At 46.2% G+C, this 19,230-nt stretch overlaps 2 protein-coding genes and 1 long non-coding RNA gene across 3 annotated transcripts in view; 1 reads left to right on the top strand and 2 right to left on the bottom strand.

Moving 5' to 3' along the window:
- The window catches only part of LOC310750802, a 375,302-nt gene that overhangs the window by 309,631 nt on the left and 46,441 nt on the right, over positions 1-19,230 (bottom strand). The gene's annotated exons all lie outside the window — the stretch shown is intronic.
- Positions 7,702-10,897, bottom strand: LOC310750626 (nicotinamide N-methyltransferase-like). The gene is made up of 3 exons (XM_083589079.1): positions 10,694-10,897; positions 9,646-9,853; positions 7,702-8,796 (listed from the first exon to the last, which is right to left on the bottom strand). The coding sequence occupies exons 1-3, from the start codon at positions 10,848-10,850 to the stop codon at positions 8,367-8,369; spliced, it is 795 nt and encodes a 264-aa protein (XP_083445205.1). The 5' UTR covers positions 10,851-10,897; the 3' UTR covers positions 7,702-8,366.
- On the top strand, positions 14,175-18,570 carry LOC310750624 (nicotinamide N-methyltransferase-like). The gene is made up of 3 exons (XM_083589077.1): positions 14,175-14,433; positions 16,020-16,227; positions 17,064-18,570. The coding sequence occupies exons 1-3, from the start codon at positions 14,253-14,255 to the stop codon at positions 17,491-17,493; spliced, it is 819 nt and encodes a 272-aa protein (XP_083445203.1). The 5' UTR covers positions 14,175-14,252; the 3' UTR covers positions 17,494-18,570.

Genomic DNA, 19,230 nt, shown 5'->3' with positions numbered 1-19,230 from the left:
TGCTAGCATCTAAGCAAGGATTCAAATTCCTGGTGAGGTAATAGCCTAAGTATGGGTTGTTAGAAGACAGGAGTGCCTGGCGTGCTCTGCTCCATGGGGTCACGAAGAGTTGGACACGACTAAACAACAACATGGGTTGTTAAGGCAACAAAGGAAGTGACTCTTTGCCAGTACTTAGAAAGACAAAGGCCAGAGTTGAGAGTAGATCTAGAGACTGTGATCTAGAGTATGATCTAGAGACTTGCATTTGGAAGCTAGAAGGAGGCAGAAGCCAGAGAGTCAGAGACATGCCTGATTTCTGCTGGAATTCAAGGCCATGGCCATGAGAGAAACAAGACCTTCTTGGGGTGTTAATGGTGTGAACCCCTCCATCGTAGGCTTGGGTTGTATATGTGTGTAAATAAACCATATATCCTAAAGGCACCACAGTCTCCACTGTCCCTCATTCCGAGGAAACAGGCCCCTGGGCCCCCTGGAATCTTGCACTGCTTGGAGATTGTGGTGGCGTGCAACAATATGTTGTATTTAATCAGAATGTTGTATAGTGCTATGGGGATCTTCTACATTTTAAAACGTTACTGTCAGGGAATCAGGAGCAGGAGCACTGGGGAGAGAGGATTGGGAGAGCGAAGGGGAAGAATCCGAGGGCAGCGTAGGGGAGTATGACAGTGGCCCGAGAGATTCCATGAGCTTCTCCAGCGAATCAGAAGATTCCCAGAAGGGGGCGCCGATAGTCAGGGCAAGGGGGGTCCCAGGGGGGACGCACCAGAAACAAGGAGCCAGAGGGGAACCCCAAAGCAGCAGTGGAGGATCGGGACCAGTTTCCCCACCAGAGCGTAGTGGGGGGGAAGAGTCACATGTGTCAGGGGCAGTGTCTCCTCCAGAGAGGGAGTCAGGGCTGACCACGCCTCCAAAGGAGGGGAGGTCAGTTGCAGTTAGCCCCCCCGAAGGGGAAAGCAGTGACAGCAGCAGTGGAACGGTCAGGAGGAAAGCTGCTGGCTGGGCGCGCGCGCCAAGTTCAAATGTGCAGGCGTGCGGAACAGCAGGAGACCCGGATGGGGAACCAGCTCCTAAAGCCCGCCGGAGGGAGGGAGAAGGCTCAGGGGAATCAGCGGGAGAAGAGGCTAGAAAGGGCGGAACCCCGGCGGGCAGGCGGACCCAGAGGAGAAAGGAGCAGCGGAGAAGGTGGAGCAAGGCTAGAATCTTAAATTGGTGTCAAGGGGGAGGAGACTCAGACGGAGGATCAGCGGTCTGACACTTGAGACGTGGAGCTGCGCGCTGCGGCTCTGGAAGTGAAACTGAACTTCAATAAAGACTTTTATACTTAACAACGAAGCAGCGTTGGTCCTTTGTGAGCTGGGACCTAGGGTAGCTCTGACAGTTACGAACATCAGCAATGACAACTGTCATCCAGTAATAGAACCAGATGCAAATTCATAGTTTTGTTGAGTTGTAAGGGACCACGAGGATCATCTAGTCCAACTTCCTGCAGTGCAACAATGAGGGGCTTGAACCCTGAGATTTAAGACTCTCATGCTCTACCAACTGAGCTATTGCCTCTGATGCCTTGCAAATTTTCCATATTAGAACCAACTTGTTCGGGATCTCTAAATACCATTTCCTCTGCAGCGTACTGTAAGTTTTATCATCTCACAACTTTGGCACTCTCTTGGGCAATCCTTGCTCAACTTCTGGGAAGGAATGCTGTGGCTTCTCAGTTTGTTTGGCAACACATTTTTATTGTTGCCCAGATGTACGTTTTAAGGCTGATGATGGGAAACAAGATTTCAAGTGCACCTCTGTATGTGAAGTGTCATTTCTTCCCAAGCCATGCACTGCCATGTGCCTATAAAGTTCATCTCCTACACTCGATTCGGTCGCGTTGATTGTATTCTTCACCTGCTGGTCAGTATTACAGCACACACACAAGTTGCCATTTTGTGCACATAGCTGGGGAGGTCTAGCTGCAGAGACCAAAATACTGTTATAGGTGTGGTCAGACCACCTTCTTTGTAAGACAATGGCTTTAGCTGGCCAGTTAAGTACTTCCATTCACATGTCCAAAGAGTACCCTATTGCCATGGAGACAAAGGAATGGGCCTTTCCCCCAACTTTTCTGGCTGGATAGCACATCATTCTAGGAGAGAGAACAATAGGCCAAGGGTGGCAATATGTGTGAACAAAAGAGAGTTTTGCCTCAGGCTGGGAGCTGGAAGAACAGAGGTTTGTCTTGCTTTGTGCAGGACCTAGAGTTGTGGCTTGGGGATCTCCCTGGGAATCTAATGGGGGAGGCAAGATCTTCTAGAGCAGTGGCTTTCAACCAGTGTGCTGTGGCACCCTGGGGTGCCTTGAATGATGGTCGGGGGTGCTGTGGGCAACACTGGCCTCTGTCCCTCTTTCCTCCCCTCCTTGCTCTGATGCCCTTTTGTTTCTCTGTCTCCCAAAGGCTTACACAACTGTTTATTGCAGCAGCCCTGGCTGTAAGTTCCACAGATGAATGGTGCCTCTGGAAGGCATCTCTCTTTGCAGTATGTGTGTGTGTGGGGGGGGCAGCTCATAGACCAGGGACGGCAGCAGCAGCTGCCTGGAGGACTCCCAAGGAGAAGAAGAAGAGGAGTTTGGATTTGATATCCTGCTTTATCACTTCCCGAAGGAGCCTCAAAGAGGCTAACATTCTCCTTTCCCTTCCTCCCCCACAACAAACACTCTGTGAGGTGAGTGGGGCTGAGAGACTTCAAAGAAGTGTGACTAGCCCAAGGTCACCCAGCAGCTGCATGTGGAGGAGCGGAGACACGAACCCAGTTCCCCAGATTATGAGTCTACCGCTCTTAACCACTACACCACACTGGTGTAGGAGAGGGGAGGGGAGAGGAGACTGAGTGAACACTACACAAGGGAGGGTGTAATAATAATAATAATAATAATAATAATAATATTTTATTTATACCCCGTCCTCGGGGTCAGGGCGGCTAACACCAGATATATAATACAGTGGTACCTCAGGTTACATACGCTTCAGGTTACATATGCTTCAGGTTACAGACTCCACTAACCCAGAAATATTACCTCAGGTTAAGAACTTTGTTTCAGGATGAGAACAGAAATCGTGCTCCGGCGGTGTGGCGGCAGCTGGAGGCCCCATTAGCTAAAGTGGTGCTTCAGGTTAAGAACAGTTTCAGGTTAAGAACAGACCTCTGGAATGAATTAAGTACTTAAACCGAGATACCACTGTACATTAAAAACACAAAATCAAACAACTGATTAAAACATAACTCAAAATCACAGTAAAATCAAAATAAAATTAAGTGGCCAACCCACGAATCACAGCCATGAAGGTAGGGATATTAAATATTTGCTAGGCCCGGTCACCCATGCTGGTCCCATATGGGCCAATAGAAAGGGCCAAGGGGGCCACTTACATACAGGGTTTCATGGAAAGAAGGGGGTCAGAATGGGCCCGGACTAAAGGCCTGGTGGAACAGCTCTGTCTTGTAGGCCCTGTGGAAAGATCTCAAATCCCGCAAAGGTGAGAGGCTGCCAACTCTGCAAGCAAGGGTTGACATAACTGGGTTCCTGAGCCCCACAGGGGGGTTGCAGAAAGAATGTAGTTGGCTAAAAGAGCTGTGGACTCAAAAAGGTTGAAAACCTCTGTGCTAGACTGTTAGTGTTGTGAGCCCCTCCATCCTAGGCTCAGGTGGTATATATGTGTAACTAAAACCATACATCCTAAAGACACCACAGTCTGCACTGTCTGCACTTCCAAGGAAACAAAACCCTTGGACAGCCCTGGAAGTCCTTGAATCTCATCGCTTGGAGACTGAGGTGTGCACAACAATACTTTAAATCACCTCCTTTTGGTGTAGACATGGCTGAATAGGGCCTAACACTGGAGGGATTACATGTGACTACTGCTGCAGCTGGTGGGTAGATAGCAGAGAGAGAGTGCAGAGATCTAACACCGGCCTTTGTTTGCTTTGAGAGGGGCACACTGGTCCACTCTATGCATGCAGTTGTTGCTGCAGTTGGCACAAGTATGCTAAGAAAGTTGGAATGGCTCTTTGAGCGCAAATCACATCAGTTTAGTGGAACCACAAGAGTAGGGCAAAATCCGTATCCTGGCAAAAGCTCTTTGCAGTAATTAATCAAAACGGGTTTCCCCCTTCCAGGATGGGAGAGCAGATGATTTAAAAGGTAGATGATTAAAAAGGAAGGCTGGGATTGTAAATTAATTAGTCTGATCGATATATCTGCTAAACTTTATGCCTGGTTCCATCTGGGAATACAAGAACCTGCTAAGCAGATGAAAACTCTGTTACAGTTGAAAAACAATCTGGTTCTGGAAAAAGTGACTCAACAATTGGCTACGTTTTGCTTTCTATAATCTGAACCAGAGAGGGGAAGAAACAAACACATTTCTTGCCAGTTTTACTTACAGGCAGAAGGGATGGTGGTTCACAGCTCAGTTCAGCATGGATTACAGAGGACTTTGGTTAGCTCAGGGTTTACCTCTGCAGAACCTTCAGGCCCAAGGGCAGAATGTGAACCATATATTTCTAGCTGGCCCTCAGGAGCCTGCTCAGGGCACACAACACCCTTTCTGGCCTTTCTCCACACACACCCTTGAATGCTTGAGCCTGGCTCGAATGTGCCCTTGAGTTTTGATAATGCTTTTTCGGTTGCCTGGATAGAGATGGGGCATGTGTTTACAGGAGAGGACCTCGGTCTTTCAAATTTCAGCGGCACCCTGTGCAAGGCCAAATTTCAGCACCCCCTTGCCTTCTGTTCTGCTCAATGCTCTACGGCTACGTCTTAGTTGTGATGCCCTGCGGCACCCCCTAGGCTTGGTGGTGGAACCATTCACCTTGGCCTAAAACTGCCTTTGGTGTGTAGAAACCTCAGACTTGGAACATAGCCCATGGTACAAATGCAGAAGTCACAGCTGTAGTCCAGCCTACTTTTTCGCCACTGGCCATGCCTGTGATAAGTTTCATGGAGATGTTGTGGAGTGTACGAGGCATTGGGTGACAGGGAGGAGTGGGATCAGAGAGCTGGGGAAAGGTCCTGTCAGGCTGTGGAGCTGGGAGTCTGTGATCCCAAGAGCAATCTGTTCCAGTGGAGAGCCCCTGGAGCTTGGGAGATGGAGATCTGGATCCCCAGTAAGGGCCGAGTGGGTTGTCAGGAGAATGGCCCACACTTGTGCCACCAGATACCCCAAGTGTAATATCTCCACCCACAGCTCCGTCTCAGCTGCTTCCCTCCCCACACCAGCAAAGAGCTAATCACTTCCAGGGAGGCATCCGGAGATAAGTCCAATGGTGAGCCAACTCTGTTGACTCCATCTCCAAGGACGTGGAAGCAATAGTGCAGGCAAAAACAAACCTTGCGCTCCCAACCTCTGTGGAGATGTTTCTGCTTGCCTGCTTGCCCATTCCCAAGCTTTTGGACATCAATCTATGTGAAGGGCTGCAACATCTTAGCTAATGCCCAGATCTCTGCCATGCCTTACGAATTTTGTAACCTTCTGTCAAGTACAGGAGTTCCCCTCTCCCTTCTGGTAGCTTACCAGTAAGAATTAACAAGCATTTGGTAGATTTAGAGTCCTTTCATTACTGTGATGGCCTGGGACTTGGGCTCGGACTTGGAACCAGAGGAGTCTCAGTCCGCACCGGATCCTTTGCCTCAGGCGGCATCTGAACCTAGTCTGGGGCCTGATTCCGAAGAGTCCCAGTCTGCACAGATTCCCCTGCAACAAGGACCAGCTGGGCCGAGTCAGGGGCCTGAGCCTGCCCTGGCTCCAGATGTGGGGATTACCTCATTGCCCTTTGCTGAGCAACCATGTGCAGCTGCTCCACTACCAGCTGGGTCAGGAGAGGCTGAGGCGACCTCTGGGTCTAGTAACCCACCGACATCTCCCAATCTCAGAGACTAAGGTCTGAGAGAAGGAGAGAGAGAAGGAGAGACCTGAGTACTTGCCTTCGGGCGAGACAGGGAGATGAGTCACTGGGGGATCAGGACCGGCTGTTACCCCGACAAAGATAAAAGGCTGTCGGACCCACCCCAGGTTGTTTGCTAGAACCTGCCTGAGACCCGGTGCCTGACCTTGCCTGGTTTCCTGCCTCGTGTCCTGCCTTGGCCCTGTTGGACTGACTCTTCGCGGAACCCTTGGATTCAGGACCGGACCTGGACCGCGTTTCTCGGGTTACCCCCAGGCCCAGCACAATTACAGCATTATGTTACAAGCACAAACAGGCAACCCTCCACAAGGATATCAGTTGGTTACTCTGACTCCTCCCCACTTCCGCAGCAAGAAGCACGCCACCGGGAAGTCCCTACCCCCTGAGTCTCCTTTGTTCTCTGACACGCTCAGACCTCCAAGTTCAGGGGGAGGGAGGGGGTTCCCCCCCACTCTTGATTGATGTATCACCCAGCTGCTCCCTCTCTTGCAGTTGCTTAGCTGCTGTCTCATAGCTGGGTAGCTCCTCTCTCAACTGTGCAGCTTCTGTGTCTGGAAGCGGAAGCGGGAAGGGGCAAATATTTCCCCTCCTCTTCTGTTAGGAGCTAATCTCCCTGTGATTGCATTCCCCAATCTTCTGATCCAGACCAGCCCCTGACACCTGCAGTCCCATGTTGAATTGTCATGCTGACTTCTTAAAGAAAACTTGAAAAACTCCAGCTGTGACAAAAGTTTGAGTTCCAAGTTGGATCGAGGGGGTGGAGGAGCCAGCTCAAAGCTCATTTCCCCCCTACCTGCTACTGGATTGCAGCCTCTGAAAGATTGTGTATGAGGGGATCAGGTGCTTAGAATGAAAATGTCCCCCTCCAGATAAACACCTGAAGGGTTTGTTCAACATTAAAAACCAACTGAAGATACACCTCTTCACCCCGGCTACTGACACCTAAGATATTTTTACAACATACCTCATTTCTGTAAGTTGTTTTTAATATTGTGTTTTAATTGTTGTAACCTGCCCTGGGAGCTGAGGGGGAAAGGTGGGTTTATCATCACGCTCATCATCTGACTAATCGTGTCCTTGTTGTCAGCAATGCTTGACAACTGAATTCTCATGGTCTTGAAATTATTATTTTTTTGTTTTTAAAAAATACAGCTTGCCTAAATGGTAAACATAACCATCGTCGGAAAATGCTCTCTTGTCTGGGTTTTGATTTTTTTTATTCATATATTTGGTCATATTACATATGATTGACAACGTTCAGAATTACAGAAAACATACTGTATACATTTGACAAAAGAAAAGAAGTGATTATATAGCATTCCTTACATGCCAGAATGAACCAATTCCATGTATTGTTTTTAATATTCTATTGGGAGCTGCCCAGAGTGGCTGAGGAAACTCAGCTAGATGGGCAGGGTAATAATAATAATAATAATAATAATAATAATAATAATAATAATAAATATTCCAGATAGTAATTCTGCAAGTACTGCAGTAGCTCATTACTATGCATATTGCTGCAGGATATCAAATTAATGCCTACTGCCAAGAATTTCACATTAGAATTTGCAAAGCTGTGAACATAACGAAGAAGATCCACTCCCAACCAGCGTAGGATACTCAGCTGCTGCTTGAGGGTTTTCCCCAGGGATCAGGGGGGCCACAGTGAGAACTGGATGCTGGACTAGATGGGGCCATTGGCCTGATCCTGCAGGGCTCTTCTTATGTTCTTCAGCTGTAGTTTGGATGACTGTGTGATGAGAGGTAGGCCTATGTGGTGATCAGGTAGCGGAATTCCCAAGGTTATTTGTTTGTGTGTGTGTGTGTGTGTGTGTGTGTGTGAGAGAGAGAGAGAGAGAGAGAGAGAGAGAGAGAGAGAGACTCCGTATGCCTATTTTCCAGGGACATTCCTGGATTTACAGAAGCCACCCTAGTTTCTGATTTGATACTGGAAAGTACAGCAGTATCTTGGTTTTCGAACATAATCCATTCCGGAAGACCATTAGACTTCTGAAACATTCGAAAACAAAGGTGCAAAGGGGGGGGGGGGTCCTGCAAATTCAGTGGAGAAAATTGAAAAAAAAACCACATCGGAAGCTTCTGAGGCACATTTGAAAATGGAAGCATTTATATCCAGGTTTTCAGCGTTCATAAAACTGAAACTTTTGGCTTCCAAGATGTTCAAAAACCGAGGTACCACTGCACCACTTTCCCTTAGAACATCCTTATTTCCACTGGAAAAATGTTGGAGTGTGTATGTCTGGGTCTCTCTCTGTGTGTAGATCTATATCTATATCTATATCTATATCTAATCTATATAGCTGCCCTCACTCACACTGACCTGCATGTGTGGGCTACGTCTAGAAATTGATTAATACTTTCCTTTAGACTCCTGTCATTTCCCACAAGCACCTACACCTTGATATGTTTCTGGGCAACCAGGAAATAGACAGTCTTACAATCACTATGTATTGGTGAATAGCTATTTTTGGCCTCTTCAGACCATAAGATATCAAAGCCTGCTTCTGTCACTGCACTGTCTACAGTTTCCTTCTCAAGGTAAAGGCAGAAAAATGGGTGCTGGCCAACCAGGTAGAAGCTTGCTCTGAGAGCTACCAGGAGCACAAGGTGCCCCCCGGGCTTTACAAGGGAGCCAACGTTCTTCAAGGCGGCACAGTAGGCAGTCACGTCTTTGCAGGCACAGTCCAGGCAAAATGTGGAAGTCACACAGCTAGCTTGGGCCACCACCAGTGGAGCCAAAGGGTTGACTTGGGTCACGTCACATTTCAGCACTTGCCGGATGGTGCTTCGTACCTTCTCTCCCTTTTCGACCCATTTCTCCCTGGGGAAGAGCAAAGGTGGGAAAGAGCAGGAAACAGTGAGCATGCAAACCTCCTTTTCTGGCAAGCCAGCAACCTTGTCCCCCTGCAGGAGCATGTGAAATAAAGCAACCTGTTTATTAAAATATTCAGCTACCGCTTCCCCAGTTGCTGAAAGTGGATTACAGAGCTGGAAGGGGTGTGAAAAGTGCTTTGCTGCTGGTGGTGGACAGCATGTGCCTTAATTTTGTTGCACTGGTCAAATTGGCCTGGCAGGCTTTTGCAGAAGTATGAAACCTGCCAGCCTTGTTTAGAGGTGAAATGGGGATGGGTGTGTACAGGCCAGCTGCCACATTCTGGTCCCATCCTAGGTCGTGGCCATATTTCTGTTATAAGGAATATGCGTTCTAAAAACAGCGGCAGAAGGTTCTTGCAGTACCTTTAACACAATCCTAATCAGGCCTACTCTGAAATAAATCCTATTGAATTTAGCAGCGCGTACTGCTAGGTTATTGTTGCAGCCTAAGAGATTTAAGAAAGTATGTCCAGTTCATCAGCTGCATGGAGATTATGTGTTTGTTAGGACAAGCTATTTCAAGCAATTCACAAATACAACCCTTTCTGCAGTATTCCCAAGTGTAGGTCCCTGAATGGTCACTCTGATCAGAAACCAGAATTTGTGCTGTGCCCCTCTATAAATGTCGTTACTTGGTATAAACTTGTGGAGAAACTATAGCTGCAATGTCCAACTCTATCAAAGATGCTGCAAAAGAGAATTCCCAGCATTGGCAAGGGGTTGCACTAGATTGAAGTACTTTCAAACTGTAGGGTTCCATGAGTTTATTAATGAATGGAAGTTAAAAGCCCAGTACCTGTCTCCCTCCAGCTCACACACGTATTTCAGAGCCTGGCTCCAATCGAAAGCATCTGGGTCCTTCTTCAACCACCTCTTAATCTCCTCCTTGTTTTGGTCAGTGTAATCCGTGGCAATGATCTCTCGGAAGGACCCGCAGGAAGAGAGAAATTGGTGGATAGTGGGTCCGGATCCAATATCAATCAGAGTGTCTCCTTTAACGCCATCTGCATTTGTAAATGATAATGAGGTTGCTACCACTTGCGCGCACGCGCACACACACACACACACAAAACGATTCCTCATATTGGCCACATTTTGTCTGCCCTCATTGGGATGATGATGGCATCTTTTGCACAAGGTGACAAATTGAAATGGCGGTAGACTTATTTGCTCATGGGTCTGAATCATAAGACGCATGCTCTTTCATGATGCAAAGTTCCTGGATAATAATAAAAAAAGCTTGGTATGCCTATATGTCCAACTGCACGCACTCAAATATCCCCTTCCTCCTCATTAACAATACTAATTAATTTATATAGCACCACCACTGTGCATGGGGCATGATAGAATGCAACAGGGAGCTTACAAGGTCAAGAGAGACAATGTATACCATTCCATTATTTCTCATTTCCCATCAAGGCAGCTGACTGACTCAGAGGCACTAGCGGAGAAAGAGGAGTGCGGGGGAGCACGCTGCCCCCGGCAGCGCAATCCCAGTGGGGTGACATCGTGGCTGCCCCCTGCGGCCGTACTGGGTGCCCAGCCCCCACAGGCGGAGCTCCCTGCCTCCAGGACGCGCACCAGCCCCGCCTGCTCTCTGCCCCCCCCCCAGTGCTGGAGCATGAAACTCTGCCACTGCTCAGAGTCCACTGCCCTTCAAAGATATGCAGGGTTCAACGGGTACTTATCCCACCCAACAGTTATTCTGCTCTGATTTCAATTTGCTTGCTGTACACTTATTCATACAAAACATGAATTTGGAAGCATTCTCTCCATCATGAACAACAAATTGACAAAGCTCAGCCAGCCCACCAGTGCCAGAAAGCAGTCTATGCGGTACTCACCCACGGTGAAAGTTTTGTGAAATTTTTGCAGATAAAATGCTAGGGCCTCATTTTCTTGGGTGCCATCTTCCTTGCTGAAGGAATAGTACATTTTTAAATAATCATTTGGAGCAAAATGCTTCCCATAAACATCTTTCCCAGTGAAGTCCCCCTCCATCCTTCCTCCAAGTCTGCAATACACACAAATGATTTTTATTCCTTTCCATTCTCATTGATCCAACCTCCCACCCCACCCCAAAACATATCCCTGCCTATACCTGGAATGAAATCTCTGTCTAGTTGTGGACGTCATCTGGGGAACATTTGGAATTATTAACTAGTGCTGCTACTGCTAGGATAAACCTCTTGCAAGATGGGTAGGTTTGGTTTGTCCAATATTATCTCAATAGATAATGCTTAGGAAATTTGCAAAAGTTGTTTACTTATAAAGGAGAAACCTCACTTTCTTACAACTTAACTCTTATTTATTTATCCCCTATAAAAACAGATCATTTGTATTCAAATAATAAATTAATCAATTCATCAGCCTAGATATTCAATCAGTATATTATTATCAGTTCAGCAATTCATTAATTCATCAATTATTCTGGCCTTCATCAGTTGTATCTATCAGTTCATCCATAAAATAGATAGTATCAAATAGGAAATACTGCAGGGATAAGCCGTTTGCAGGATGGGTAGGTTTGGTTTGTCAAATATTATTTCAATATTTCGATGCTTAAGGAACTGGGTGCCTCTTAAATATCCACATAATGTAGTTGCCAACTTTTCAGCTGCCTCTACTCCCCTCTCTTTAACAGCAGCCCAGCCCAAAGATGTCAATGAAAAAGGAACTGCCTCTAGTGATATTCCAGCTGCTGAATAAGCTTAGCTATTTCGTTTCTGTTTAGGGGAATGCTCTTAAACAGGGGTCGGCAAACTTTTTCAGCAGGGGGCCGGTCCACTGTCCCTCAGACCGTGTGGGGAGCAGGACTATATTTTGAAGAAGAAGAAAAAAGAACGAATTCCTATGCCCCACAAATAACCCAGAGATGCATTTTAAATAAAAGCACACATTCTACTCCTGTAAAAACACCAGGCAGGCCCCACAAATATCCCAGAGATGCATTTTAAATAAAAGGACACATTCTACTCATGTAAAAACACGCTGATTCCCAGACTGTCTGCGGGCCGGATTGAGAAGGAGATTGGGTCAGATCCAGCCCCCGCGCCTTAGGTTGCCTACCCATGCTCTTAAAGGTACAGAAGCAACACAAGAGTTTGGGGAGGTGCCTCATCTGTCAAAATATGGCAGTTCCATTCTTCTTGCCTCCTCTTTTTAAAAAATAGGATATAGGGGTGGGGAAGTGTTTTGTATAATAGAAAAGTCTTGGGCCTCTGCATCTGCCAAGTTTTCTCAAACAGTTACACAACCAAGAACTGGGGGGGGGGGGCAGAGAGAAGCAGGGAGACAGAGTCCATTTCCACCTGGGAACTAACATTTTATCTCTGTTGAACATGGAGGCTGACATTCACTTTGCTGGTATGCACACCTGCTGTTCCATCAGTTGTGAAAGTGGACTCAGGGTACCTCCTGCAAGGGCCAAATTAAATGTGATGCTGAAACACCAGTCTTTGTATTTATTATGCAAGTCTTTACAAAAAACGCAAATAGCACCAGCTGGGAGACGTGATATTTATTGGGATTGTGGCAGGCATGGGGGGGGGGGATTGACCCATTCCTCCTGTACTATCACCCTCAGGAAAATCCCATCCATTTTGCACAAGAGGGCTATCTCCCATTGGCACCAATGTGGCATATTCCTCAAAAGAAATGCAAGCTCCAGTAAAAAGGGGGGGTGCCTCAAAACCACCCCCTTGCATTAGTGCTGTCAAATTCCCAGTTCTGAATGTTTTCTTCCACTCTGTAAGGTAAAGGTAAAGGGACCCCTGACCATTAGGTCCAGTCGTGACCGACTCTGGGGTTGCGGCGCTCATCTCGCTTTATTGGCTGAGGGAGCCGACGTTTGTCCTCAGACAGCTTCCAGGTCATGTGGCCAGCATGACTAAGTCTCTTCTGGCAAACCAGAGCAGCGCACGGAAACACCGTTTACCTTCCCGCCGGAGTGGTACCTATTTATCTACTTGCACTTTGACGTGCTTTCGAACTGCTAGGTTGGCAGGAGCAGGGACCAAGCAATGGGAGCTCACCCCTTTGCGGGGATTCGAACCGCCGACCTTCTGATCGGCAAGTCCTAGGCTCTGTGGTTTAACCCACAGTCCTACTCAATGTGACTCATCTAAGCATATATGCACACACAAGGAAAATGCACGGGTGTGCCGTAGTGCTTTGTGCACAAATCATAATCACATATCACTGGGCAGTTCTGTGTTTTCCCGTTTAAAAGTCCTGGCATGGTTCATGGAAGCTTTGTGAAATCTCTGCCCAGAAGGAGCCTCTAGTAAAGGCTCATAGCCAAAAAATGAAGGGAAGCTCTTGCACAATCGAACATTTAACTTTAGCCTTTGGACTGGGTCTTGAACTTCTGTTCCGAAATTCCTGTGTGGTTTGAACTGTGGATTCAGGCATGCTGATGTGCCAGACAATTTGAAATTGAACAAAGCTGGCATTCAAAAGCACACCAAAGCTCTTGGAAACTAGAGTGGGAAACGAAGATGTCAAAAGGGCATAGATACATGTTTAGGGTTCCCAGATCTCCAACTGGAGACTGGAGATGCACCCTTCCTAACAACAGCTACATATGAAGAGGCTTCTAGGTGGTGTCACGTATCTCTAGGGTTAGTATTTTTTATTTCCTGTATTTTAATGCCAAAGAAATCTCCACATGGTTTACAAAAATATAACATTTTAAAAATATTCCAAACAATAAAACTTGAAAAAAAACCCTATGATGCTGTGAATTTCAAAGCATGAACACGGGTGCAGCAAAGAATAGGGTGTTGCCAGAATGCCTTGGGCTAATGTACCAAAGCATTTTCTCAGTAAAAGTCAACAGGAGAACCTCAACGAGAGTCTTGGCTCAATTCCAGGTGGGCAGGACACTGGCTGTCTTCCCCCTTCCCTCCTGATGGAAGGGCCTGGCTGGGAGAAGCTACACCAGGACCCTTTGAAGGCTCAGAGGAATGGCAGGGCCTTGGAGGAGAAAGGGCACATGGCTCCACAGGAAACCTGCTGCTCTTCCTCTTCCACAGCCCCCTCCATGGGCTCACTCTCATCAGCATGGAGTCCCAGGGAAGGTTGCCAAGGCAAAAATGGCTTGGTTTTGTCTCTGCTGACTGACTGGCAGCTGCTCCCTCTGGGATTCAGGGAGTTTCCAGTCCTACCTGGAGTTGCCATTGGGGATCAAACCCACGGCCTTCTGCATGCACAAAAGTCTGCTGTTTCAACATCACATTTAATTTGGCCCTTGCAGGAGGTATCTTGTTAATAATTCCAAATGTTCCCCAGATGAAGTCCACAACTGGACAGAGATTTCATTCCAGGAATAGGCAGGGATATGTTTTGGGGTGGAGTGGGAGGTTGGATCAATGAGAATGGAAAGCAACAAAGGTCATTTGTATGTATTGCAGACTTGGAGGAAGGATGGAGGGGGACTTCACTGGGAAAGATGTTTACGGGAAGCATTTTGCTCCAAAAGATTATTTAAAAATGTACTACTCCTTCAGCAAGGAAGACGGCTCCCAAGAAGATGCTCTCCTAAATTTTTATCTGCAAAAATTCCACAAAACTTTCACTGTGGGTGAGTACCCCATAGACTGCTTTCAGGCACTGGTGGGCTGGCTGAACCTTGTCAATTTGTCGTTCATGATGGAGAGAATGCTTCCAAATTAATATTCTTTTTTTTACAAGCAAAATTTGCAAAATTTGCAGGGGTCATCTCTTTCCCACAAGAATCATGGTGGGAGGCAGAAATGGGATCAACCACCCTTTATCCCTGGAGCATTTGTTGTTGGGGCCAAGGACAGTGAGCCAGTGGGTCACTTCTCAGACCAATTAGTTATTTCACTGGGCAAGAGGCCAAGAGGACTCACTGCCCCTTTGCCAGGTCCCCAAGCCGCTATTCAGCCGGGTCAGGAATTTTGTTTTGATCCAAACAATCACTTCCTTGATCAAATTTTCCACAGCCAGCTGGAATAGTTCAGTTCATAGAGTGGCTGCATGTCCAGCTTTGCAAAGGACAGCCCTCGTATGAAGGAGTGCCAGAGGAATGATCCTCTCTCTGGACATCCTCTGTCCCGTTCAGTTTTTCCTTAAAGATGTAAAACCCTAAGAAAAGAGAGCAGGAGGATTGCCTTGAAATTGCCCCTCAGCACTGAGCTTCTAGGCAGCAGACTGAGCTGGTCATCCGGCCACAGCAGTCCCACTGCAGTGAAATGGACTGTGATTCTGTTCAAATTATAGTATAATGATTTCAGAAAAGAAGAGATGAGGAAGAAAAGCATGTAGCATTTTAAAAAAACAAACCAGCTTAATCAAAGCATGCATAAAAATCCATGTGTTGGTAAAGATGCATTCTATTTGGGGAAATTGCTTGGAAAACATTTGTGAAATGGATGCATGTTGCTCAACCTTCTGCATAAGAAGCTGCCCTAAAAAATCCCAATTGTCCTTTTGTGTCTGTTCACTGTTGGCTATTGCTGGGCAACCTGTAGCCTCCATGGTTGTGCACTCCTCTCAGCCAGCATGGCCAATAGGCAGGGGCGATGGAAGTTGCCAGCCAGTAACATCTGGAAGGCAAAGGTTTCTCCTTCCAGGGAAAACTGTATTGGCCACTGACTCTAAAAGGTGTGACATTAGATGTTTTGCATGAATAAGTGTATGACAAGCAAGATCATATCAGAGCAGTCATTCCGGCTTGCAGTAGGATATTCCGTAACACTGGAAAAACTACGATTGTCTTCCTGCCCACAGCATAACTGTTGGGTGGGAGGAGTACACTTTTGGAGTATACATTGTCTCCTTTGAGCCTGTAAGCTCCCTGTTGCATTTTATAATGCCCCATGCACAGTGGTAGTGCTATATAAATTAATTAATATTGTTAATGAGGAGGAAGAGAATATTTTAGTGCATACACTTGGGTATATAGGCATACTAAGCTTTTATTATTATCCAGGAACTTTGCATCATAGAAGAGCATGCGTCTTATCATTCAGACCCCATGAGCAAATAAGTCTATTGCCCCTTCCATTTGTCACCCTGTGCAAAAGATGCCACCATCATCGCAGTGAGGGCAGACAAAATGTGGCCAATATGAGGAATCGTGCGGGTGTGCGGGTGTGCGGGTGTGGGTGTTAACACTAACCTCATTATCATTTTCAAATGCAGATGGCATTAAAGGAGACACTCTGATTGATATTGGAACCGGACCCACTATCTACCAATTTCTCTCTTCCTGTGGGTCCTTCCGAGAGATCATTGCCACGGATTACACTGACCAAAACAGGGAGGAGATTAAGAGGTGGTTGAAGAAGGACCCAGATGCTTTTGATTGGAGCCAGGCTCTGAAATATGTGTGTGAGCTGGAGGGAGACAGGTACTGGGCTTTTAACTTCTGTTCATTAATAAACTCATGGAACCCTACAGATTGAAGTAATCTACCTCTTGCCAATACAGGGAACCTCTCTTGCAGCATCCTCGATAGATTTGGACATTTCAGCTATAGTTTCCCCACAAGTTTATACCAAGTAACGACATTTATAGAGGGGCACAACACAAATTCTGGTTTCTGATCAGAGTGACCATTCAGGGACCTACACTTGGGAATACTACAGAAAGGGAGGTATTTGTGAATTGCTTTAAATAGCTTGTCCTAACAAAGACATAATCTCCATGCAGCTGATGAACTGGACATACTTTCTTAAGTTTCTTAGGCTGAAACAATAACCTAGCAGTAAGTGCTGCTAAATTCAATAGGATTTACTTCAGAGCAGGCCTGATTAGGATTGTGTTAAAGGTACTGCAAGAACCTTCTGCTGCTGTTTTTAGAATGCATATTCCTTATAACAGAAATATGGCCACGACCTAGGATGGGACCAGAATGTGGCAGCTGGCCTGTACACACCCATCCCCATTTCACCTCTAAACAAGGCTGGCAGGTTTCATACTGCTGCAAAAGCCTGCCAAGCCAATTTGACCAGTGCAACAAAATTAAGGCATGTGCCCTCCGCCACCAGAAGCAAAGCACTTTTCACACCCCTTCCATCTCCGTAATCCACTTTGAGCAACTGGGGAAGCAGTAGCTGAATATTTTAATAGACAAGTTGCTTTATTTCACATGCTCCTGCAGGGGGACGAAGTTGCTGGCTTGCCAGAAAAAACGGTTTGCATGCTCACTGTTTTCTGCTCTTTCCCACCTTTGCTCTTCCCCAGGGAGAAATGGGTAGAGAAGGGAGAGAAGGTACGAAGCACTGTCCGGCGAGTGCTGAAATGTGACGTGACCCAAGTCAACCCTTTGGCTCCACTGGTGGTGGCCCAAGCTAGCTGTGTGACTTCTGCACTTTGCCTGGAGGCTGCATGCAAAGACCTCACTGCCTACCGTGCTGCCTTGAGGAACATCGGCTCCCTTGTAAAGCCCGGGGGGCACCTTGTGCTCCTGGTAGCTCTCGGAGGAAACTTCTACATGGTTGGCGAGCAAATGTTCTTCTCCCTTTACCTTGAGAAGGACACTGTAGACAGTGCAGTGACAGAAGCAGGCTTTGATATCTTATGGTCTGAAGAGGCCAAAAATAGCTATTCACCAACATATAGTGATTGTAAGAATGTCTATTTCCTAGTTGCCCAGAAACGTACCAAGGTGTAGGTGCTTCTGGGAAATGACAGGAGGCCAAAGGAAAGTATTAATCAATGTCCAGACGTAGCCACACATGCAGGTCAGTGTGAGTGAGGGCAGCTCTATATCTATATCTATATCTTTATCTATATCTATACACACAAACACTGTCAAACCCTTCAATATTTTTCCATGTTCTAAGGAAAAGCAAGTACAGTGGTAACTTGGTTTTCGAACATCTTGGAAGCCGAATGTTTTGGTTTTCGAATGTCAAAAATCTGGAAGTAAATGCTTCCATTTTTGAATGCACCTCAGAAGTCAAACGGCTTCCATTGAGTTTTTCTTCTTCATTTTTCTCCATTGAATTTGCAGACCTCCCTTTGCACCTTTGTTTTCAAATGTTCAGAAGTCTAATGGTCTTCTGGAATGGATTATGTTCGAAAACCAAGGTACCGCAGTACTTTCCAGTATCAAATCAGAAACTAGGGTGGCTTCTGTAAATCCAGGACTGTCCCTGGAAAATAGGGATATGGAGTCTCTCTCTCTCTCTCTCTCTCTCTCTCTCTCTCTCTCTCTCTCTCTCACACACACACACACACACACACACACAAATAACCTTGGGAATTCTACTACCTGATCACCACATAGGCCTGCATCGCATGATACAGTCATCCAAACTACAGCTTAAGAACATAAGAAGAGCCCTGCAGGATCAGGCCAATGGCCCATCTAGTCCAGCATCCTCTTCTCACTGTGCCCCCCCCCCCCGATCTCTGGGGGAAACCCTCAAGCAGCAGCTGAGTATCCTATTCTGGTTGGGAGTGGATCTTCTTCATTATGTTCACAGCTTTGCAAATTCTAATGTGAAATTCTTGGTAGTAGGCATAAGTTTGATATCCTGCAGCAATACACATAATAATGAGTCAGTGTATTACCTGCAGAATTATAATCTGGAATATACATGGCATTGGTTCATTCCACCACGTAACGCTATAATCACTTCTTTCCTTTTGGCTAATGTATACAGTACGTTTTCTGTAATTCTGAACATTGTCAATGATATGCAATGTGACCAAATATATGAATAAAAAACCTGAAACCAGACAAGAGAGCATTTTCAGATGATGGCAATGTTTACCATTTAGGCAAGCTGTTTGCATTTTTTAAAACAAAAAATAACTTAAAGACCATGAGAATTCAGTTGTCAAGCATTGCTGACAACAAGGACATGATTAGTCAGATGATGAGGGTAAGGATGAACTCACCTTTCCCCCTCAGCTCCCAGGGCAGTTACAAAAATTAAAACACAATATTAAAAACAACTTACAGAAATGAGGTGGGTCATAAAAAATATCTCAGGTGTTAGAAGCCAGAGTTTTTAGGGAAAATAGAGAGGCATAAGCCACAAAGCCACTATGTTCCTAGTACTCCAGGAGGGAAATATGAAAATATGACCAAAATTGCTCAAATCTGCTTTTCACACCATTGGCATATTAGAACACCATCCCTGAAATCAATAGAGGTGAATGAGAATAATGCCAGATGCAAGGATTCTGCTTAAACCTCGTCTATTCTATTTGTGTTACATGCAACAAGCAAAAGGTAACAGCTGAAAATTGCCTGTTGAGTAAACTGCAACAGAACCTTTGCAGGGAGTCACTGCTGATGTGTATAAAAACCACCAGGTCTAGTTTACGACAGCTTCTGCCATTGCAGAGAAGCTTTGCCTTATTTTGACATTGCTAGAAATATTATTTCCAGGCCACT

This window comes from Podarcis filfolensis (genome assembly GCF_964270895.1).
Source record: "Podarcis filfolensis genome assembly, chromosome: 15".
In the NCBI taxonomy this organism is placed as follows: Eukaryota; Metazoa; Chordata; class Lepidosauria; order Squamata; family Lacertidae; genus Podarcis; species Podarcis filfolensis.
The sequence above is the reverse complement of the archived record's forward strand: the minus strand, read 5'-3'. Positions and strand labels throughout refer to the sequence as shown.